Source organism: Aethina tumida, chromosome 1 (genome assembly GCF_024364675.1).
Source record: "Aethina tumida isolate Nest 87 chromosome 1, icAetTumi1.1, whole genome shotgun sequence".
NCBI lineage: Eukaryota > Metazoa > Arthropoda > Insecta > Coleoptera > Nitidulidae > Aethina > Aethina tumida.
The window spans coordinates 5,885,025-5,912,149 of record NC_065435.1 but is presented as its reverse complement, the minus strand read 5'-3'; the positions used below and the strand labels follow the sequence as shown (position 1 = coordinate 5,912,149).

Below are 27,125 nucleotides of genomic sequence, written 5' to 3'. Positions count from 1 at the left end.
GTCTTCATCACTAATAATTACTCGTTTGAATATTCAATTTCTTTATTGGAAAAAATAAACTAAACCCTTCTGAATATTTAATATCAAGAGTGCAGTACATTGAATCTAAATAATAACTTGTTAATAATGTATACAAGTTTGTAATTGGGCAGAGAAAATAAATATTTAAGCATTTCACTACTCACATGATGCTGCTTATCGAATAAATATATTCACATAGTTTTATTTTATTCAATTCACATTTCGCTACTTATGTAAACACAGTGGTAACCAATTATCGAATAATCGGTAACTATCGAATCTTTCGATAGTCTTTATCTCTAATAATTACTCGTTTGAATATTCAATTTCTTTATTGGAAAAAATAAACTAAACTCTTCTGAATATTTAATATCAAGAGTGCAGTACATTGAATCTAAATAATAACTTGTTAATAATATGTACAAGGTTGTAATTGGGCAGAGAGAATGAATATTTAAACATTTCACTACTCACATGATGCTACTTATCGAATAAATATATTCACATAGTTTTATTTTATTCAATTCACATTTCGCTACTTACGTGAACACAGTGGTAACCGATTATCAAATAATCGGTAACTATCGAATCTTTCGATAGTCTTCATCACTAATAATTACTCGTTTGAATATTCAATTTCTTTATTGGAAAAAATAAACTAAACCCTTCTGAATATTTAATATCAAGAGTGCAGTACATTGAATCTAAATAATAACTTGTTAATAATGTATACAAGTTTGTAATTGGGCAGAGAAAATAAATATTTAAGCATTTCACTACTCACATGATGCTGCTTATCGAATAAATATATTCACATAGTTTTATTTTATTCAATTCACATTTCGCTACTTATGTAAACACAGTGGTAACCAATTATCGAATAATCGGTAACTATCGAATCTTTCGATAGTCTTTATCTCTAATAATTACTCGTTTGAATATTCAATTTCTTTATTGGAAAAAATAAACTAAACTCTTCTGAATATTTAATATCAAGAGTGCAGTACATTGAATCTAAATAATAACTTGTTAATAATGTATACAAGTTTGTAATTGGGCTGAGAAAATAAATATTTAAGCATTTCACTACTCACATGATGCTGCTTATCGAATAAATATATTCACATAGTTTTATTTTATTCATTCACATTTCGCTACTTATGTGAACACAGTGGTAACCGATTATCGAATAATCGGTAACTATCGAATCTTTCGATAGTCTTCATCACTAATAATTACTCGTTTGAATATTCAATTTCTTTATTGGAAAAAATAAACTAAACCCTTCTGAATATTTAATATCAAGAGTGCAGTACATTGAATCTAAATAATAACTTGTTAATAATGTATACAAGGTTGTAATTGGGCAGATAAAATAAATATTTAAACATTTCACTACTCACATGATGCTGCTTGTCGAATAAATATATTCACTTAGTTTTATTTTATTCAATTTACATTTCACTACTTATGTGAACATAGTGGTAATTAACTATCGAATAATTGGTAACTATCGAATATTTCGATAGTCTTCGTCACTAATAATTACATTTTGAATATTCAATATCATTCAAAATTATTCTATAAGCTCAGAATTAATCATCTTTTGAATAATTAATAACTATCGAATAATTTGTTAAAACGTTTAAATATCGTGTGTACATTGAGTTCAACCACTTAATCTAAAAAATGAAGTATGAAATTATGTAAGAAAAATAAAATTTTCAACACTTCACTACTCACAAAACTATTACAGGAAAAACATTGTAGTATGTATTAAACGAAGCGGCAAAGTTCATTATAGAACTGGTGTAAACTTAATTAAAATTCCGTAACTGAAGACGAAGCTTAATGCACAGCAAGACGCGATTTTCAATTCTTTCTAAAACAACAGAAACTTTCAGGATAATAATGTCGTTTAACAAACAAAACGTTTATACGCAGTGCCGACGCGAGACATTACTTGGCCCTTCACTTTATCGGTTTTTAAGCCGCAGAACTAAATGAATAATATTGTCGAGTTCCAATTGAAAGTTGTAATCTGGTACATTGTGGAGTTGCAGACAGCGAGAGTAACTAGTGTTTTGTAGGTGAAAGTGCAGTAACACGAAAGCTCCCTTTCATTAACCAATTAAGGACCATTTAAAGCGCCACATAATTAATTAGGAGTTGCGTTGAAGTGGAGGTGCATTAAACCGGACGCGTTGATAAATTCAACTAACAAGAATATGGAACGGTTAAACCGCAGTGTACCGGTAACTTGATTTCATTCTGTGACTAGATCACTGCTAATGAAGGTCGGGCCTCGTTGTTAAAATTGTCGGCAAATTGTTCTAAAATAAAATCACCGAGCCACACGACGCAAATATAGTTTGTGCCGGCAATAAAAAGTGAACAACACCATTTCGATTTGGTTAAATATTTGACCGATAAAGTGTGGTTAATTGTACATAAATTTAACGCTAATTAATCACGATCGCTAAACAAAGGGAGGATCGGTAAGGCTATAAGCCTGGCATTTCAATGCACCTCAATTGATTGTTGGCAACGAACAAAACAAACGGCCCCAAAAGCTACGGTTTCAGCCGGAATAACATCAAAAGTAGTAATAATAGTAGTCGTAAACGTTCTAATGGGCCCTTTTGAATGCAATCGCAATCGCTAAAATAAATATCGATTTTATTATTTGGACTCGATATTTTAAAAGCAACATACAGTTATCATTGTGTGCCTTATTCTAAAACAGCTATAAATAAACTCCGAACGGGTATTTGATGTTACACACCGTTATCAAATACAAATGGGGACTGACCATCGAATAATTAGTAAATGGATATATTCAACTGTCGAACGAATTTATTTGAATAGTTTTATTCAGAATTATTTTCAATGTGCGTTTGAAGTAATCACGACTGATCAAACATCTATTTGTTTAAAGAGTTTATCGGAAACTGTATCAATTTAAATTAATAATCTATTCATTTATTTATTATCTACTATCACAATGATAGTCAAATAAATAAATATAAACAAACATCGAATTATGGAATAAATGTTTTCCCTAATTGTACTCATTTCTTTGTCAATATATTACTGAATTATGAACTGAATTTATTAAATAATTAATTATTCAATTTATATTCATATTATGAGGTGATGGTAATTATCGAATAATTACTAAATATATACAATCAACTATCGAATGAATTACTCATTATTATTTTTGTCAGTTTGCTAATTATCGAATATTTACTGAATGAATACATCTAACTATAAATGTATTTATTAATTAATCAATTCATATTTATTCATACTAAAAATAATCGAATGATGAACTATCGAATAATTACTAAATGAGTACATCTCACTATCAAATCAATATAATTAATTTTTCCAGGAGTGAATTTAAACAAATTATATATTTTTTCATTTTTATATTATCAATCATCAGATGACTATTGAATGAATTTATTATTATTTTTGTTAATATATTAATTATCGAATAATTGAATGAATACATCTGATTTTGTAATAGATTTATTCAATAATTAATTGTTCAATTCATATTTATTCTTATTAAAAATAATCGACTGAAGCTTCAATGTTTAAAGGAGTGAATTTAAACAAATTATATATATATATATATATTTTTCTTATTCATATTATCAATCATCATTACTAAATGATTGTATCCCACTATCGAATCAATTTATTCAATTTTTGCAGGAGTGAATTTAAACAAATTATGTATTTTTTTATTTTCATATTATCAGTCATCATATGATGGTAACCATAAAAAAATTACTAAATAAATATAACCAACTATTGAATGAATTTATTATTATTTTTGTTAATATATTAATTACCGAATAATTGAATGAATACATCTGATTTTGTAATAGATTTATTCAATAATTAATTGTTCAATTCATATTTATTCTTATTAAAAATAATCGACTGAAGCTTCAATGTTTAAAGGAGTGAATTTAAACAAATTATATATATATATATATATATATATATATATATATATATATATATATATATATATATATATATTTTTCTTATTTATATTATCAATCATCATTACTAAATGATTGTATCCCACTATCGAATCAATTTATTCAATTTTTGCAGGAGTGAATTTAAACAAATTATGTATTTTTTTATTTTCATATTATCAGTCATCATATGATGGTAACCATATAAAAATTACTAAATAAATATAACCAACTATTGAATAAATTTATTATTATTTTTGTTAATATATTAATTACCGAATAATTGAATGAATACATCTGATTTTGTAATAGATTTATTCAATAATTAATTATTCAATTCATATTTATTCATATTAAAAATAATCGACTGATGTTAAAAATTGAATAATTACTAAATGAGTGTATCCCACTATCGAATCAATTTATTCAATTTTTGCAGGAGTGAATTTAAACAAATTGTATATTTTTTTAATTTCATATTATCAGTCATCATATAATGGTAACCATAAAAAAATTACTAAATAAATATAACCAACTATTGAATGAGTTTATTATTATTTTTGTTAATATATTAATTACCGAATAATTGAATGAATACATCTGATTTTGTAATAGATTTATTCAATAATTAATTATTCAATTCATATTTATTTATATTAAAAATAATCGACTGATGCTAAATATTGAATAATATCTAAATGAGTGTATCCCACTATCGAATCAATTTATTCAATATTTAAAGGAGTGAATTTAAACAAATTATATATATTTTCATATTATCAGTCATCATATGATGGTAACTATAAAAAAATTACTAAATAAAAATAACCAACTATTGAATGAATTTATTATTATTTTTGTTAATATATTAATTATCGAATAATTGAATAGATACATCTGATTTTGTAATAGATTTATTCAAGAATTAATTATTCAATTCATATTTATTCACATTAAAAATAATCGAATGATGCTAACCATCGAATAATTAGTAAATTAATACACTTAACTATCATTTTTTATTTATTTTGTGGTTTTATTCATTATTATTTTTGTTAATAGGTTAATTATCAAATTACTGAATGAATATGTATAATTTGTGACAGATTTGTTCAATAATTAATCAATTCATATTTATTCACTTTATGAATAATTAAATATTTATAACTATTGAATAATTATTAAATGAATGCATCACATTATGGAATAAATTTATTCAATTTTTTCGATAGTGAATTAAATATATATATATATATATATATATATATATTTAATTATTCGTATAATGGATCATAAGATGATCAAATAGTTATTAAATAAATATACTCAACTGTCGAATGAATTAATTAGTAGTTTATATTATTGTTATCAATATGTTAATTATTGAATACATCTAATTCTGTAAGAGATATATTCAATAATAATGATTCATTTATGTGATATATATTTATTATATTAAATAAATCAATATTGTATTTATTAGTTATGAATTTATTGTAATTTATTGGCATATTTAAATATTTAAAACAAAAATTTCAATTATAAATTTATTAATTCAAATAAATAAATTTATGTATTGAGTTATGAATTGATGCTAACTGTCGAATTGTTTTATTTCATTCATTCACATTTCACTATTTATGACAAAATTCCAATTATAATAAAGTAGGTACTATTTTAGTGGCTTATTGAATAATTCGAATATTCGACAGTCAAATAGTACGAATAGTTGGCAACTATCCAATATTTCGAAAGTATTCATACCTGTTGTATTAAGTATTAAAATCACTGGAAAAATGGTTAAACATCGAAAATAACGAGACACTTTTTATTTGTAATTTAGTAACCGATCGTGGGAGTGATTATAAAATTAAATTTCTACCTAAAATTTATTAAAACACGTCTACCTCTCTATTTAATGTGACCTTTGAATATTAAATTGCTCGATCTCGAAAATTATAGAAAGATCATAGGAGTATATTAAACTAAATCTCTTTGAAAACCCCTTTTATGAACCCGTTTATTTTAATTTAGTGCAGAAAGCGTAAACGCTTTGCTAAATCGATGGAGTTCCGATATAAATTAAAAATTTAATTTTACCAGAAAATAATGAAATATTTTCGTTTTATTGGCTCAAATTCTCTAAATATTAAATTACAGGGGTGTGGATTATGAAGAAATGCAGTAAATCAGTAACATTTTACTGTTTAAGTTGTTTATGTAATGTAAATAAAATGTTACACTTCACATGATTTATGTTTTTCAATAGTTCAATTCAATTCAATTGGCAAAAGCTGATTTACCTTAAATGTCCCAAAACTGTCTGGGTAATATAAAGTCATTAAAATTCAGTTACCTGAACGTGAATTACAAAAGCTCAATTTACAAACTATTCAATAACAGCACAGATATAATTAACATCGTGGTCTATTTTTAAATACTTGCCTGTACAAATACGCCCTGATAATGAAGGATGAAAAGGATTATTTTTAAAATAGCCCCATTACATGTCACGTGTAAGGTTTCAGGGTTCGATTCAATTTTCGCACTTTTATAATAAACTCGTCCGTTTCTGTGGCCCCGAAATGATAATGAAAATTTAATTAGACGATCCAAAAATACATTTTAAACGGATACCTCACCCACACCGTAATTCGACACCCCTTTCAGTTCTGTTTACCATTTAAATTAAGTTAATGTTCAAGTGAATAAATAACAAACCGAATTTAATCACTATCAAAACAACAAGTAATAACAAATAACACGATAGTTTAGCGTTGCCTACCCCCAGCAACGTCTGCGTAACAACCCCTTTCTCAAAACCTGGTTTCGTGTAATTCAATATACAAATTACTAAAACGGTGACTGAATCACGGCACCGCTTGGTAGTCGATAATTTAATTTTATATCGATTTCCAGGGCACGAGCAGTGAAACAATTTACGCAAAAAGTAACCGGAATATTTAATTGAATGGCGGGGGAGGGGGGGTGAAAACTATTGTAAATGTATGCTTCACTTCCATATCAACCCTCTCGTTAAATTAAATGTAACGTGCGTGTATTAATGAAAAGCCACATTCGGGTTTTAATCCTCGTGTCACTTGTTCCTTTGTGGTCGTCCCCCTTACTAATTTATTTTAAAAAAATAATTAAAAATGGGATGACAGATAAACAGAATTAAAGCTTTTTTGTCAGATGAATTGAACAGGTTGACTAATTAGCATATACGTATGGCGGTAATGAAGCTGCAGCTATATTTTATGCCTTTTCTATGACATATTCAAAATAAAATAAAATAAAAAGTAATATTGATTTGTTGCTAGGATACCCGACAACCTGATGAGACTTTTAGGGTGACTATATATTTTTCATTTATCTGAAGCTGCAGCTACAGTGATGGAAAAAAGTATGAAATATTTATTTACTTGTTACTTAAAGGGTTCCTTATTTCACATCCTTTATTATTTCAAATTTATCAGGGACCTAATATTAAAAAACAATGTATGACAAAATATTTAATTTATTGCAAATGAAATAATTATAACAACCAAGAGTAGTTTCAAATTGAACGTCTAAAATAAAGCCCCAATTTGTGCATTCGAATGCCAAATAATTTTAATTAAATTTCGTAAAATTTGCATAGTCAATTTGAACCTCGACGAAAAATTTAAGTTCCAATTCCATTGGAACCGTAACAACCCCCGTTTGTTGTGCTAAATCTGTTTTGTTTTCTGTCAAACAGAAAACAAAATTAACGTTTTATTAATTTTAAAGACGTAACATTCCGTGACAGAAACTCCGCCCGTTCAGAATCAATTGATTAGTGTAAAATTTAATTTTCCACGAAACGAGGTGAAACTGACAGACAATTAAACGCAACAGTTCGGTAATTTTCGATAAAACTTACCGGCGACATAATTGCGAACCGTGTTCCCGTCGTTCCGTCCGAACCAAAAAAAAATAAAATAAAGAAAATAATAACAAAACTTCGAACCGTAATCGGGCTGCGTCGATTTCCATTTTATCGTAATTTCATCTCCACAATATCGTAATTAAAATGGATGTGTACACGGAGGTTTTCCGTTGATAGGCGCCCACAATTTTATATAACCAACCCCCTGGCCATCTTCTAGGTGTCGATACACCGCATAAAACCAATTTAAATATTTAATGGTGCAACGCTAAACTGGATTTAACTTCGTCCAAATTAATTTTGTGTTTGTCGGTAAGTTCGCCGTCTCGATTTTATCAAGATTTTATATTTAGGGGCAACGTAGGAAGTGGGGGATTAAATGTGATTTAAAGTCTAAATTGCGGAAATGTGAAATTTTAATGTTACATAAAATTAAGCGGAATTACTTAATTGTTATTAAATTTTAACTGGGAAATCTTAAAATTAAAAATATTATGCGTTAGCAAAATTAAAATGGATAGAATAAATAAATTTAACATCAAACATTTATAATTAGATGGTTTAAACTCGATACCGATAAAAAAAGCTTTGAAAACTTTGCGTCTACAAATAATATAAAGTGGTTACAAATTTCACAATTTTTGTCGTTGGTTTTACAGTATTATTATTTTAAACTTATTATCAGATTAAAATATCAATTATAATGCATTTAATAAATAATGCAAACAATAAAATAAAGTTGAATTTGCCCAATTCCATTGAAAAAGATTACGTGCATCAGCCGCTTAAGTTTCATTAATTAAACAGGGCATGTAAAATTTATATTTCATTCAATTCGTAATGGAAAACACAATGGCTGAAAAACTTAATTTAATTTGAACATGAAATAAAATTTACCAACAAATATTCATAATAATTTAAGCTTAATCCGGATAAACTAAAACTAAAGTTTATGGTAAATACTAGATAATTATTTGCTTTTGAAAATGAAATTAAACAATCAGAAATTTTATAAATTCACATTTAATCCACTTCAATCGTCCAACAATGTTGGTATTTCAAAATTATTCCCAGTTAATCACTGTGAATGGGATTTACAGTCCATATAATTGAATTAAAATATTAATTATTATATAAACTTCACGAACTTACACAAACAATATAAATAATATTCAATTACATCTAATTTGATTGGAAATTACGTTTTATTAAAATCTGGACAAGCACCAGACACCAACTTTATTTAATAAACATTTTTAAATTTATTACGATTTTGTCAATAGGTCAGTACGTCAATAAAATTGTGGAAAAGTTTAATCTAACTATGAAATAAAATATGCCATCAAATAGCCATAATAATTTGAATAATGGATAAAATAAGTATTTGAAGAATTATACATAATTATTTGTTTTTGTGATTGATTTTAAATAAACAGAAATTATACTATAATTATTATCCATATATTATTTCTAATTAATTATGTTTCATATATAATTATATTAAAATATTAATAATAATATGCATTTACTAAATTATACAAACAATAAAAAATATATATCGAATTACATCCAATTTACATATTAAAATCTGGACATGACCAACTGGTTAATTTTCATTAATTAATATGAATCAAATTAAAACTAGCAATTTATTTATTTAAATTTGTCAATATGGTAACAAAATTCAGCTTTCATTTGTTTTGAAACCGGAAATAAAATTGTTGAAAGATTTAATCCTAAATAGGAAAAAATATGTCATCAAATAAATATGATAACTTAAAAAATTGATAAAATAATAAAAGTATTTGAGAAGTAATATATAATTATTTATTTTTTTTTATTGATATTAAATGAACAGAAATTATATAAATTATTATTCATTTCAGTTGATTCGTTCTACAATGTTATTATTTTACGTGATTTCTAGTTAATTATGTTTCATTGTGAATAGGACTCCCAGGAGATATAATTAAATTAAATTATTAATTATAATATAAATTCAATGATAAATTATACAAATAATAAAATTATATAAAATTACATCTAATTTAACTGAAATTTTCATTTTATTAACAACTGAACATGCACTTTCAATAATTAATTTTGATCAGATTGGAAAATATTGCATTTTTAAATTTATTAAGTAAAGTATTTGAGGAATTATACATAATTATTTGTTTTTGTGATTGATTTTAAATAAATAGAAATTATATAAATTATTATCCATTTCAATTGATTCATTCTATAATGTTATTTATTATTTCTAATTAATTATGTTTCATAATGGATAGGACTCCCTGGAAATATAATTAAAGTAAAATATTAATTATAATATAAATTTAATGTATTTATTAAATTATACAAACAATAAAAATATATCGAATTACATCCAATTTAATTGAAAATTACATTTTATTAAAATCTAGACTTGCACCAACTTTATTTAACTAATATTGATCTGTTTAAAAATAACAAGTTATATATTTAAATTATTAAAAGTCATTTCTGTATAATCATGTTTCATTGTGGGTAGGACTCCCTGGAGACATAATTAAATTAAAATATTAATTATAATATACATTGCATGCATTTTGTAAATTATACAAACAATAAAATTATATCGAATTACACTCAATTTAATTGAAAACTACATTTTATTAAAATCTGGACATGCACCGATCACGAACTTTATTTAATTAATAGTGATCAGATTAAAAAGTGCACGTTATTTATTTAAATTTATATAACAAATTTGTCAATATGGTAACAAAATTCAGCTTTCATTGACTATTTTGACGGAAATAAAATTGTTAAAATGTTTAATTTAGTATTGTATGTATTTGAAAAATAATATATAATTATTTTTGTTAGTGATTGTAAATAAACAGAAATTACATAATTTCTTATCCATTTTACTTAATTCGTTTTATAAGGTTATTATTTTAAGTTATTTCTAGTTGAAAATTTTAATATTAAAAACGAAGTAAAATATACAATCAAATAACTATGATACTTTAAACACTGGATAGAATAAGTATTTGAGAAATAATATATAATTATAATATTTGTTTTTGTGAATGATATAAAATAAACAGAAATTATATAAATTATTGTTCACTTCAGTTGATTCGTTCTATAATGTTATTTTAAGTTATTCCTAGTTAATCATGTTTGATTATGGATAGGACTCCCAGGAGATATTATAATGTTAACAACATTGAGATTTCATTCGCTTTGAGAAAGGTTTAATCAGAATATGAAATAAAATATGCCATCAAATATCTATAGTAATTTAAAGTTTGAGAAATAATATATAATTATTTGTTTATGTGATTCATATTAAATAAACAGAAAATATATGAATTATTAATAGAACTCCCAAGAGATATAATTAAATTAAAATATTAATTATAACACAAATTCAATGCATTTAGTAAATTATACAAATAATAAAATTATGTCAAATTACAACTAAAATAAATGTCAATATTTTAGTCGATTCGAACTATAATGTTAAGGTTATTTTCAGTTAATTATATTTGATTGTGAATGGCACTCACAGTATACATAATTAAATTAAATTATTAATTATAATATAAATTGTATACATTTAATAAATTATATAAACAATAAAATTATATCGAATTACACTCTATTTAATTGAAAATGAAATTTTATTAAAATCTGGCCAGGTATCAAACATAAACTTTATTTAATTAATGTTGATCAAATTAAAAATATCCAGTTATTTAAATTTATATAACAAATTTGTCAATATGGTAACAAAATTCAGTTTCCATACACTTTGAAACAGAAAATAATGTTATTGAAATATTAATCTAAATACGAAGTAAATAATGCCATCAAATATTTGTAACAATTTAATATGGATAAACTTAAAGTTAAAAAAGAAATAATATGATAATTTATTTTTTGATAAAATAAAATCAACAAAAAAACAATTAATATTTATTTCAGTTATATATCATGTATCACTGTGACTTACAGTATATATAATTAAATTAAAATACTTAAACTCAACATGAAATAAAATCATTTAACTACAATAATTTAAACTTCGTCTAAAATAAAAGTAAATTAATTGATCAATAACATATGAATGATATTAAATGACCAGAATTTATATAAATAAATAACCATCCCAGTTCATTCATTCTACATTATTGTAAGTTATTTCCAGTTAATCATGTTTCATTGAGAATGACACTCACAGCTGATATATTTAAACCACAATATTATTTATAATATAAATCCCACGCATTTACTAAAATGTACAGGCAATAATATATCGAATTACATCAATATTCATTGAATCAAAGTGAATCAAACACTTAAATTCTGTTAATTACTATTGATCGGATAAATGTAGCAAATTGTATGTTTATATATACGTGAATGTTGTATCAAAATTCAGTTTTCATTCAATTTGTAAAGGAAAACACTTCAAAGGCTTAACCTGTAAATGAAATAGTAATTAAATAATTTCAGCTTGATCCTGATAATTGTTGCTTCATTGAATAAAATCCAACATTCATAAATTCTATAAATTAATTAATTTGAAATAATAATTATAACATAAATAATTACTTAACATTTAGCATTTTGATGAAAATGGCTAGATACTAATAATTGCTTATTCTATAAACTATTTAAATTGAACTAATAATTATAATATAAAGAATTAAAGTAGTGTATAAAAAACTTACCATAAAACTTTTATTTAAAAATTTAAACTTAATAGTAAAGGTTTTGGGAAATAAATTCTTCCATTAAATTATGTAAAATAGAAATATTATGTATTAATTATTTATTGACTGTTAATCACATAATCATTGGCACCCACCGAAGATATAATAAAATATTATATTATTATTCAATTACAACAACAAAATTTATATTTGATTCGTTTTAAGAAAGGTAATAAAACGAACCATTTATGATAAATTAACAATTTAAGCTTACCTAATCTGGATAAACCTAAAGTAATGTTTATGAGAAATAATTATCTAAATATTTTGTAGAAAATATAATGTGTAACAGAATATAACAGAAATATTATGTATGTTTTTGTTACAGTTAATTCCTCAAACAATTAATCATGTTTTATTGGCGCCCAACGAAAACGTAATAAAATATTATGTTAATAATTTTTTAATCACAATCACAAGAAAATTCAGCTTTGATTCGTTTTAATAAAGGAAACAAAATTTGTTTAAGTATTAATTTGAATATGGAATAAAATTTACCATGGTACGTTTATAATAATATAACTAATTAAGCTTAATTTGGATGCACTGAAAGTTTTGAAATAATAATAAATAAATACTTTATTCTGTAAATAATGCAAATCAGGAATATAATGTATTGTTTCTGTTATAGTTTATTCGTCCAACAATATTTTTAAGTTATTAACAATTATTCAAGTTTCATTGGCGCCCAACGAAAACATAATAAAATAATATATTAATTAATCATTTAGTTACAATCACAAGAAAATTTAACTTTAACTCGTTTTTATATAGGAAACAGAATTTGTATAGTTTTTAATTTGAATATGGAATAAAATTTACCATATAACATTTATAATAATTTAACAAATTAAGCTTAATTGGATACACTGAAAGTTTTGACATAATAATCAATAAGTACTTTCTTCTGTAAATAATGTAAAATAGGAATATGATATATTGTTTCTGTTATAGTTTATTCATCCAACAATGTTTTAAAGTTATTAACAAATAATCATGTTTCATTGGCGCCCAACGAAAACGTATTAAAATAAAATATTAACTTAATTTAATAATTTAAGCTTAATCTGGATAAACTAAAATTGAAGTTTCGAGAAATAAACAAAAATACACTTCTGTGAATAAAGGAATATCTATTATTTGTTCGTTCTACAACCTAATTATTTTAAAGCTGATGCCAGTTAATTATTAATTACGTTTTGCTATGAATTTTGCAGTAAATGTAATTAAATTAAAATAATAGTTATAATTGCTACGTATTTACTGAACTACATAGATAATTACAATTAAAATTACAACAAATTACATCCAATTAAACTTTATTAATTAGTTAATCTGTTAATAATATAGTTTGCATTAAAGAAATGTATATATATATATATATATATATATACATACATTATATTATATATATTAATTTTAAATTTATTGATGTATCTATAATAATTATTATTTTTTTACCCCATCCCAATAAACTAAAGAGCCAAAATTGTCAGGAAAATATCATAATCAGTTGTTTCACCTCAACTTGAACTAGATTTATGACCGTAGCAGGCCTGGTAATCTAGCCTGACATATCGTAACCACATCATCAACTTTTGATTAATTAAAACATTTAAACATCATGATATTGTTGTGGCAAAACTGTGGTTGATTCAACTTAAAAGAAAAAAAAACATTTTGTTTGTAAATTATAAACAAATTTTCCAAAAAATAGCCTCCATTGTTTGATAGAAAACACATAACAGTAAATATTAACCAAATAACAGTTAAAATTCGGTATAATTGCAACATAAACATACATTTCAATCGCAAAACAAACAAATCGATCATCTGTTTAATTGAAAAAATATCACGAACAATTTATCGTTGCGCACTCCATCAAATGTTTAATTGTTTTTAATTATTTAATCGCCGGCTAATTAAATAATTCACCTGCTTACGTAAATCGTGAAAGATTAACGGATCGAGTTGGAAACGGTGATGATTCAAATGGAGGGGTGGATGCGAATTGTTAGTTACATGACATGCATATCAATCGGCGTATTATAAGACTGGCAAATTTTTATATTCGTTTCATCATCGTTTTTTCGGGATTTAAAATTTCAATATTCGGTTTATCGTCCGAATTCTGATGGATGCTCATTTTTAACGGTCGACTCTAATGAAATTTCATTATCCACCCTTGAACTGTAATGCTCATTTTATGTTGTAACTATAAAAATGTTAAAGCATTAAATGCGAAATTAATAGTGTATCACGAGAACAATTTGATTAACTTTTTGTGTTGTGAAATTTGCCTTTATTCCATCAATGTGATTAGTCTAGACGAGGGATTTTTAATGTTCATTTGGATAGTTTGGTCGATAGAATTTCGTTGACACTAACTATTAGCTCCGACAAAAACAAAATGTAATATCCACTGAAAAATGGAAAACAATTTAATATTAACTGATTTATAAAAACAGCTATATTTTTTACGTTAATAGATTAGGTACCTTTATAATGTCTCTTGGCCTACAAATTATTCACCATTATAATCAGCAAAGTCAAGCCACGACAAAAAAAATGGACTCCTGGATCTTAAGAAAAGATTAACCTCAGTCTTGACCTAGTATTCAGAATGAAACCATTTATTATTTTAAAAATTAGACAATTAAAAAAATAAATAAGAGTCACATGGATAAATATCAGGACTAACATATATGATAGTAGAGGTTACTATTTTTAGTCTCTGGATACGTTTTTCATGAACTTGGTTGTTCATCTATTGTTGCTTTAAGTTGAACTTTGAACTCGTAAAGTTTTCGAATGCAATTTAATACAATAAAGTTAAAATATAATATAGAAATTGATTTAAATTGAACATTTTCTTGAATTACTTTTTCTTGTAATATTTTCCTTCAATTTCAGTCTGTTAGTTTTTTTAATCTTTTAGTAATGGCCAATTTTCTTGGCTTACTTTATGTTCAAAAAGTATAGGAAGTTATTATTTAATTCTTATTTCCGATTGCTTTTAAAGAAAAATGATTGCACCTCTTGACTTTCTTTCATCCTTTACTGTTAGAAAAAAAAAATCAATTCTAAGATGTAAGTATCCTATTATTAAAATACAATATTCGTTTTCCACAGTCTAAAATAGCAAACAATGTTTGTTTCCTACGTAATAATATCTTGTAAAGAAACGTTATACATCTACCATAACTTTGTACACAACAAAGTGAAAATAAAACAAAATTCTTATAATATAATATTAAAAATAAGCGATTAAATTAATAAAATAAATAAAATTATTAATTAAAATATACAAAATTTAAAAAATTAAAATACCTGATTAAATAAAAAATAAATTAAATTATTATTTGAAACTTTAAATTTATAAAATTAAGAAATAAAATTTAATTTATTAATTGTTAATTTAATTATATGAAAGTTAAAAATTTAAACTTAAAAAATTAATAATAATTGAAATAACAATACTAAAATTTAAAAAAAATAAATGATAATAAAACTGTTAATTTATAAATTTCAAAATTAAGCTTAAAATACTAAAAAATACTACAAAATTAAAAAGCTTGAAAATTAAAATAATCAATTAAATTAAAAATAAAATTATTCACTTAAATTTAAAAAATTAGCAACAAAAATAAAACTTTTAATATAAATTTACAAAATTTAAAATTAAGGTTAAAAATTAATATATTACTGATTAAATAAAAAATACACAAAATTATTATAAAATATAAATTTATAAAATTTAAAAAAGATTTAAAATTAATAATATATTAATTAAATGTAAAGAATTAAAATGTATAATTTAATTTTGTGAAATTTGAAAATTTAAGCTTAAAATATTAAAAATAACTAATTAAATTAAATAAATAAATAAATTTATAAAATTAAAAAAATTAAATGGAATTTATTAAAATTTAAAATTTGTTTAAGATATTATAAATAAACAATTCAATAAAAAAAATTACAAATTTAAAAGTAATGAATTAAACATAAAAATATATGAAAATAAAACTATTAATTTAATTTTATCAAAATTTAACAATTAAACTCATAAAATTAAAAATAACCAATTAATAGAAATAATAATAAAATTTCAACAAATTAAAAAATATATCCTTAAAAAATTATAAATAAAAAGTTAAATAAAAAATAAATAAAATTAATAATTTTAAACTTAAATAAGCTTAATAAATTAAAAGGTTAAGGTAAAATATTAAAAATAACGAATTAAATTTAAAAATATTTAAATTGTTTACTTTAATTTATAAAACTAAAAAAATTAAGCATAAAATAATTTAAAATTAAAAATATTAAAAATAGGCAATAATTTTTTTTTTAATTTTATGTAAAATTTAAAAAGATGAGCTAAAAATTTAGAAATAAGTAATTGAATTAATGTAAAATATAAATAAAATGATTATTTTAAGTCTATAAATTTTAATAAATTAAATTTGAAAATTAAATATAATCAATTAAATCAAAAAATAAAATTAATAATTTAATTTTATAAAGCTTAAAAAATTAAAAATAACTAATTAAATTAAAAAAATAATAAAATTCTTTACTTAAATTTACAAAATTTAAAAAATCAACCATAAAATATATAAGTAAAAATAAAACTATTAACTTAATTTTATTAAATTTCAAAAATTTAGCATAAAAAATAACCAATTAATAGGGATAATAATAAAATTTAATAATTTAAATTCATCAAATAAAAAAATATCTTTAAAAAATGAGAAATAACAAATTAAATAAAAAAGAAATAAAATTATTATTTTAATCTTAAAAAAATAAGCTTAATAAATTAAATAAATAATAAAATTATCAATTTAATTTTATAAATAGGTATTCCATTATTAAAAGGCTATCTTTGTTCTCCACCATCTAAAAGGGTAAACGTAAATGTTTGTTTCCTACGTAATAATATCTCGTAAAGAAACATTATACATCCATCTTAACTTTGTACACAGCAAAGTGAAAATAAAACAAAATCCTTGTGTAGCGAGACTAGACAGCTTCAATGGGCATTTTAGTGCGGATAATATACACCAAATTCACTTAACAGTCTTTGTATGCTTTTTTTTTTTTTTTGTTATACCATGTTTGCTGATCTAATGAGACCCTTAAAGGACGTCACTCGTAGCAGACGTGTAAGTGGATTGATTGTGAGTGTCTGCAAGCGATTATTTTTGACAATTTCAGCAACAAACAAATAATTTTTACTCAACACGTTCCGCTTTCCCCACGATCCAATTAACCGGTGGCGGAAAAACGTTTGCAACGTACAACTGCGGATCAGCAAAAATGCTGATTGTCGTATTAAAAATAATTTCGTCCGACGACGAAAACACGCGGACGGAGAAAATGAAAATAATAAAAAAATAAAAAAAGAAAAACAAGATTTATTCGATGCCGAGTTCTTGAATACAATCCAAAGCGGCGGCTCTTAACGCTTTGGAGGTGAGAATTTGTCATACTATTTTTAGAGAAGCGTACACACAAAAATGTTTCGCTCTATTAATCTTTGCGACGCTTTATAATCAACTATTATGCGTTTTATGAACTGATAAATCGTGTCGATGTCACGGGAACTATAACAGTTTGGTTCATTCATACAGTTTTATGTAAAAACGTGGAACAAATCGATTTTGTTTTGGTTAATCACATCAGTTCACACCGAAAAGCTCTGCATGTGTAAATGAAATATTCCGTAGTGAAATTTTACGTAGAATTCGAATATGTTAATAATTTTTTTTTTTTAAGTTGAAGTTGGCCTTTTCTGAAATATAGCCACGAAGTCATATTCCTTAAAATTGGTGTATATGGTGACACATATATCTCTGTAATTCTTCATGATATTTTAGAATCATTTTCGTTTAAAGTGTAGACAAAAGACATGATTAACAACATTTTAAACCATCACATGGGTCCACAGCTATGGTACTTAGATAATGATGAGCAATTGATGAATGAAAGAAAAATTAGTTTCTCGTCTTCTCAATATTTTCTCACTTTTCAAGAATTGAGAATCACAGAAAACAACTTAAAGCCAATACTTTCATTACTTGATTTTATGGAGGGCTCTTTTACGACCATTTTGAGCCCATAGACATGCATCTACTACCTCGTCTAGAATAAATATGGCCATTTTACTGAAACTGAAACAGTGTCTTTTCGTACATTTTACTTACCTACTTTGTGCTGTAGCTGAAACTAAATTAGACAACAACTTTTTTTATACACGTCAGAATATTATATACGTTCAATTTGGTAAGAGAAGTAGTTCAAAGTAAGTTCATGAATGTTGCTAATCCAGCTCTTATCGAAGCAAGTTATGTTAAACCCTCTCCGTATAAAACTTGGTCTAATAAAAAACTTAAAACTTTACTATATCTTTCTAAAATATTAAAGAATGTTTGTTTAAAGATCCCTAAGAATAATATACGATATATTATATGTGAACTCTCATTTAGTTTACTTTCCTCGTAATTTAGAAGCTTAAAATGATAAATAGGGTAAACATTTTCAGGAAAATTTAATTATTATGACATAAGGTATCAGGATTATTGGAACTAGGTCATTTTTGATGTATAATTGTACGAAAAATTGGTTATAAACAGTACAAATAAATTAAAAATTTAATCGAAATAGTTCACTTAAATTTAAACCATTTAATTAATATATTAAGTTTCTAAAATTAATAATAATAAGTTAAATTTTAAAAGAATGCAATTAGTAATTTAATTTTATAGAACTTAATGTAATTTAATTAAAAATAACGAATATCAATCAAATATCAATTTAAATTTATAAAATTTAAGAATCTACACTAAATTAAATTAAAAATGAATAAGAAAGATTATTATTTTAAATTAATAAAATTTAAAAAATTAAGCTAAAAATATTAAAGATAAATAAAATTATTTAATTTTAAGAAATTTAAAAATTTAAATTGAAAAAATTATAAATAACTAATTAAATTTTAAAAACTGAACAATTAAACATTTATAAATTTTAAAAAATTAAATAAAAATATAACTGTTAATTTAAATTTAAAAAAATTCAAAAATTAAGCTTAAAAATTAAAAATAACCAATTAGTAGAATTTAATTTTAATTAAAATTTATAAAATTTAATATTTATTTATTTAAATTAATAACAATAAAAAATTTATATAAATTATAATAAAATTAATAAAAATTAAAAAAAATTAAGCTTAAGAAATTAAAAAGATCCAATTTATAGAAATAATAATAAAATTAGCAATTTAATTTCATCAAATTTAAAAAATTAACAATTACCAATTAAATTTTAAAATTATTAATTTAAATTCGTAAAATTTTAAAAAGTTAAGCTTAAAAATAATATTTTAATTAAAAAAAAAAATGAAATTATTAATTAAAGTTTAAAAAATTAAACTTAAAAATTGTTAATTTAATTTTATCAAATTTAAAAAATTAAAAGCAACCAATTAAATTTTATAAAAAATAGTATTATTAATTTAAATTTATAAAATTAAAAAACTAAGCTTAAAAAAATTAATATTAAATTAATGAAAAAATTATTATTTATAATTTATAATAATTAAAAATGTAAGCTGAAACAACAAAAAAACTCATTAAATTAAAAAATTGTATTAATAAATTTATAAAATTAAACTTAAAAAAATTAATAACAATTTAATGAAAAAAATATACACTAATAATAATAAAATTTAAAAAATTAAGATTAAGAAATTACAAATAACCAATCGATAGAAATAATAATAAAATTAATTTAATTTTATCAAATTTATATAATCAAGCATAAAAAATTAAAAATAACCAATTAAATTATTAATTTGAGTTTATACAATCTAAAAAAATTAAACTTAGAAATATTTTAATTAAAAAAATAAAATAAAATTGTTAATAAAAGTTTATGAAGTTTAAAAAATTAAACTTAAACATTATTAATTTAATTTTATCGAATTTAAAAAATGAACAACAACCAGTTTAATTAAAGCATTATAGAATTATTAATTTAAATTTATAAGATTTAAAAATTAAGCTTAAAAAATAAATATAATTATAATATAAATATAAATTGATATAATTAAAAGAGTAAGGGTAAAAAATATATTAAAGAAAAAAAGTTGAACATTTTTTAATATTTTAAAATAAAAATAAACACTGAAAATTTGTAAAATAGGAAAAATTTACGAAATGTAGTATAAAACACTTTTTAACTTAAGTTATCAATGGGCTCAAAATATAAGTAAAAGACCTGACATTTTCTGTGACTTGATGCTTGAAAGGTATAAAATATGAAAACGATCATTAAAAATTAGTTATTTACTCACTACTTTAATTAAGGAATTTGTATGACTGTGAAATATTCGAATATTATAAAATAAAATATTTAATAAATTTTACATCAATTATAATATTTGCTCGACTAAAAACGAATGTATTTACCTGAACAATTTCACGATGAATTTTAAAATAAATTTTAATTTTATTAAAACTAAAAGTTCACTGTGCCGTAATTTAAATAACTCAATTAAATTATTCTTTTTATATTAATTTATAAACTTTTTTAATTAGTGTTACGAACGTATAAATTTGAGACTATTTACATTCGTACAAATTGCACAAAAATCTTGCAACTCTGGAACAGATTTATAACTATTTTTTTTAATAAAGACAAGTAATGTAAAATTAATAATTTATAGTAACAGCTCGTAAATGTTTCAATGCATTAATTTATAAATAAAGTACATGCACAATAAAATAATTTATGGTAACAACTCGTAAATATTTGTATACATTAATGTCGCCAAAGAGTGCCCAAAATACTTGTAAAAATCGCAAATGTAGCAGACGGGACATCCATTTTTAAACCAGCCGAATTAATTTTAGCAACTGTCCGTTTCGTATGCAATTTACAGTCGCAATACACAATGAAAGCTAATTTAACGCAAGCTGGATTAATTCCAAAAATCACGCATCTAAATATAAAATAACGGGCCGCCCCGTACATTACATTACGATGCACTCACTGAAGTATTTTATTTGGGCGAAACACGTATGTGTATAATTCGTCGGTGGACCGGGAGGTGACAGCACTGCGTCCGGCCCAACAATACGCAACCCCATTAACATTACCCGGGCGCAATTTCGTTCGTCGAATAAGAAAAAATAATGAACCTGCCAAGGAAAGACGATTTCGTGAATTTCGTGAGCATTTGATGTTGCCGGAGACTGTATATTAATAAATAATTCCACGTGACCTAGTTAGAGTTCGTGTACTTTGGTAAACAAGTTTAAAATATGTCGACCTTTAATAAGTTCGAGGCGAGTCCACTCATGTAGTGCGAAATCAGCTTCAATAAGAAGAATATAGATTGCAACACGTCAATTTTTTTCACGCTCGGCTAAACAAACGCGAGGCGAAATGCGGAGATACATCGAATATTTGAAGCTTAATTTAGATGCGGGTTATTGAACTTCAAAAGCTCCGTGCCAATTTTTACAAATGGGTATCGATGATTCGCACTTAACAAGATGCTCATTCAACTCGTGCATTCTGATTTGATGTATTTGATTGCCAATCCTGAACGTTGCATGTACTTGTATTCTCATTAGCTTGTCAAAACTGGTATTTCTAGAATATCAACCAGCCAAATTCATATTGGTGGTGTATACCCTACTCGAGGTTATCCTGAGACAATACGAACATCAGATTGAACTCCAGGAAGAATGACGGGCAGTTTCCAGTTCACCAAGTTTCCCTCCCTCCTAGACTGGTTCCGGATTAAGCCGACTACACACCCTAACATTTTTATTATTCACTTTTCGTTTCCTGGGGAAGCTTTAGACAATACATCCATTTAAAGAAAATATACTTTCTTGTTCTAAACTCCAGGAAGAACGACAATCAGCTTCAAGTTTCTCTCCCAATGGAGTTCAACTACAGACACTGCCATATTCACTGCTTACTACTGGATTTGCTGAGGCATAATGGGATATGTCCATTAGAAGAAAGTATACTTTCTTGTTCCAAGCTCCAGGATGAACTACAAGCAGTTCTGTGTTTACCATTAGTATCACCCAAGCTACAGGATCAACGTTCAGCACCACACACTGCCACATTCACTGCCCACTACTCAGTCTTCTGGGAAGTATAATAAAATAGGTCCATTTGAAGAATATGTGTGGAATAACAGAATCTATGTCTATTTCATTTTGAATCAAACCTTTGTTATTTGATGTTTAATATGCAATTTTGTATAAAATTGTATAAATTTTACCTTTATTGTAACTGCTCCTGTTATAAATGGTATAAATAAATATGAATAGACCTCTTCTGGTTGTTTAGTATACAGAAAAAATCCCACTTTCTTCTACTTCTCTTCTCTTTTGCCCCTTCATGAAAATTAATTGACCTGTCTTCTTTAGAGGCACGTCCTAAATTCATGGCTTCATGGAAGCGGACGTTGATTGATTCTAACGCAACTAAAGGTCCAATTAGACACCAAGTTTCTCCTAATTGACCTTGACCTTGACCTTGAAGATAGAAATGCTAAATTCTCTTCAGCAGCACACGTGTAAACTATCGCTGCTGAGGGACGCCCGTTGACCTTGACCATGAAAAATGGTACCACCGCACGTTGCACAATTAAAGGATGCGCCTATAGTTGACCTTGACCTTGAAGCATTTTCCGCGGAAATAGCACCAGCTGGAAAAGCACGTGGACCAGTATGACCTAGCACGCCGTGTTCAATTCCAGGTGTGACCACACTCCTCACCATGGCAACGCAAACATCCGGCATCAACGCATCGCTCCCTCCCGTCTCCTACACCAAAGCCATCGACGTCTGGACCGGCGTCTGTTTGACGTTCGTGTTTGGTGCGCTGCTGGAGTTCGCGCTCGTCAACTACGCATCACGATCGGACATGCACAGGGAGAACATGAAGAAGCAACGGCGCCAATGCGAGCTGGAACATGCCGCCTCATTGGACGGAACATCCGACCTGATCGACTCCGACAGCAACGCCACCTTCGCCATGGTATGTTCGCTGTTTGCTTTTGTTTGTGTTTCGCTTTCGCTTTCGTTTCCCTACTCGTGAACGTTGAAGCTGCGTCGGAGCGCTGCCCCGCTGCGTTTCGATTTCGTTGCCGTTTGTTTACGTGTGTTGTGTGGGTGGACGTGCACAAAGGGGGACGCCCCTTCACAATCTTGCATTTGTTTTGTTTTTAGAAGCCCTTAGTACGACATCCAGGCGATCCGATGAACATGGACAAGGTCAGACAATGCGAGATCCACATGCAACCGGCGCCGCCGAACTGCTGCAAATCTTGGCTGTCCAAGTTCCCCACCAGGTCTAAACGCATTGATGTCATTTCTAGGATAACTTTCCCTTTGGTTTTCGCTTTGTTTAACGTAATTTACTGGAGCACGTACTTGTTTAGGGAGGAGACGGAGGAGTCTTAAATTAATTTGGTTGTAGTCTCAATGCGAGTGTTAGAATTTTTTACTTGATTTGGGACTTTAATCTGATTTGAAATGTGAATCAATTTAACAAGGTACTATACTTAATTGTAATTTTAAACTGTAGGTAAAGAGGAATTCATTTTATAATTTGTGAGAACCTAGGAGTTAGATTCAGAATATATATATATATACATAGTAAAACAGTTAAGATCATTGTCATGTTTCGACTTCGTTGTGTCGCATAACTGACACCTGGAATTTTGAGGTGGCAATTTTGAGGTGTTCATTGTAGAGTCTTGCCAACATACTATGACAGTTTAATGTCAATTATTGGTAAAAGTATACAGGGTTCTTTTGAAAGTGAACTTCTTTTTCTGATACAGCTTACATAAATGTTACTTGGCTACTTATAGAACATAATTATAGAAAACTTGTCCTTGGTTCTAAACCAAGGGTATAAAAGCAGAATTCTAAATACATACATTATATGTATATATAAGGTGAGAATAATTGTTCACTTATGTGTGCTTATATTAAGATCTAAATGTGCAACACCAAAACCAATATAATGTTCTTTAACCCAACCACCCACAAGCAATATTTCGTAGTCAACGTTTCGCAAATAAATGTTTTCATTTTATATAATTTTGACGGTACACCCCGTTCAAAACAATTCTGTATAGTCTCTCTTTGATGCACTCTTTACCAGGTAGATTGTACTGCGACATTTTAAACCTCATTCATTGTTTTAAAGCCGAGTGAAAGACGACGCATAAAATAAATTGTGATTGATTTTCGAGATGCACAGACGTTTTATTCAACAAAAAAATAATAATAATAATAATAATAATAATAACAAAAGCTGTAAGATGTATCAAATACTGTATATACTAAGGTTGTTCATCTTTGGCACGTTCGGCTGAAGGAATCTTTTAATTTGTGCAGCAAAAAGAAAAAAAAAGAGAAACTTGATCAAAAATTTGGAAACCGAAGTTTTCAAAGTTTTGGCCGTGCAATAGCTCAAAAATAGTCTTCCATTTATTGAATACTTCCAACATTCCGATTTGATAAATACTGCAGCTTTTACAGGTGCTCTATTATAAAGCGACCAAACGACAACCAACAAACAACCAGCTTGGTGATTTTTAATTATTAATTAATAGACACCATTGATATGTATGATTGAATTTGAGTGGTTTAAATAATTCTATGATTAACATGCAATGGCCTTAGATTTATAGATAAGGCCTAGATTAAAACTAAAACTGGGCGTTAGCAGTTATAAGTAGGTTCAGAGTGAGCAGGCCTTAGATTTAGGCATAAGGCCTAAAGTTACTGATAATAGAATAGACTAGTTCTTGAAGGTTTAGATTTACTAACCTGTCATTATCTTTCATAAGTCCTAAGAGTTTGAAGTACCTAAATTTAGGTGCACCGGTCCTATGCTTTCATTTGTTTACGCCAACAACATACTCCTACAGTTTATCGACGACCGATAACCGAATACCAATGAAATTTTAGTTCAAACAAACCCATGGAAAGAAAACTAGACCAAACCGCAAGGTACTTCTGTGGGATTGAATGAGGTTCAAAACTTATATACATACGTGTCCTGTTGCTAAATATCTTTATGTGGAGGCGGGGTTATGCTCAACACTAAAACCAAATCTACACGTCACTAATTAACGGTTGTTATCATTGCCCCCAATTTAAGTTAGCACTTTTGTAGTGCGTAATATTTGTGGGCTCAAATACGCATTGCAAAAACTAAGGCTTTGATTACGACTTCAGAAGCATCAAATTGATCTCATCACTAGTGGTAGAGTTTGGAGTAAGCATAGCCTCAGAATATATTTATTCTCTCAGTGTTTACTTAAAATTTCAATTATACAAATCTGTGGAATAAGTTGTAACTTAGAGTGTTTAACCAGGAAAGACCTTAAAACGATTTTTAAACTCGCATTTCGATTCTTGGGATCCTTTTTAAAAAGTTTAGGTCTTCAAATTGCTACTATACTTAAATGTTCCTTGATTATATATTTCCATATATTATAAACGTATTAGAATAAAAATGTATTGTTTCTACAGGGTGATGAAATTATGTATAATGTATGACATGGTCAATCTGATATTTTATAATGGAACAATGTAGCTGTAAGTCATACCGTATGACTCATACGTTATATTTGTTTTGTAAATAGTTCTACTAGATTTAGGTGATTTTTATTTCGAAATTCCGGGGCACACGGAAACAATTCCTCCAACGACTCGAGTCTATTACGGAACTAGTAGTTACCTGTTAGCATAGTTGTTTAGATATTTTATAAAATATAATAATTCAGTCGTTCGTGGAATCATTTCGGCAGCCTCTAGTATTAACCAAATCAAACGTCGAGACGACGGGGAGACACACCATCTTTTAAATGTAATAAATTGTAGAAATAATCATTTTTGTCTTATTCTTTAAATCCCCGACCGTTTCAGCTAAAGATTTCAGTGGTAAGTACATGATCTTTTTATTTTGTAAAATGGTGAATTAGTGAATCAAATAAAATCTCTATTAAGCAGATTAAAACCTCCAGTTACAATTTTATAAGAACCAGCAACCATGAAAAGGTAAGAGGATTTATCCAATTTAAGTTTTTTAGTTATTGCTCAAATATTTTATTTTTTACATGTACAAAATAATTTTGTTGATGATAATTATTAAGATAAAGAAATTTAGTTCATCAAACTAAGTACAAAAACACGATACTGGACTTACTTTATATCAAAATTAATAAAGTCAAATTTCAAGAAGACACTAAAAACAATTTAAAGTTTTAAATACCTATTTATATATATATACTATAAAACAATATAAATATTTAAATTTTATTATGAGATTTCCAACAAATATTATTCAATCATTTTTGTTAAAAAAATA

At 25.7% G+C, this 27,125-nt stretch overlaps 1 protein-coding gene across 6 annotated transcripts in view; it reads left to right on the top strand.

The window, feature by feature from the left end:
- The window catches only part of LOC109594903 (glutamate-gated chloride channel), a 50,969-nt gene extending 24,322 nt beyond the window's left edge, over positions 1-26,647 (top strand). For 5 of the 6 annotated variants that reach the window (XM_049961969.1, XM_020010164.2, XM_020010166.2 and 2 more), the window contains 2 exons: positions 23,494-23,774; positions 23,966-26,647. In XM_049961969.1, the coding sequence (XP_049817926.1) occupies positions 23,494-23,774; positions 23,966-24,199 (515 nt within the window). In that variant the 3' untranslated portion in view covers positions 24,200-26,647. The remainder of the gene's footprint in view (positions 1-23,493; positions 23,775-23,965) is intronic. The other variant, XM_049961970.1, reaches the window with a different exon arrangement.
- Positions 26,648-27,125: the final 478 nt, after the last annotated feature.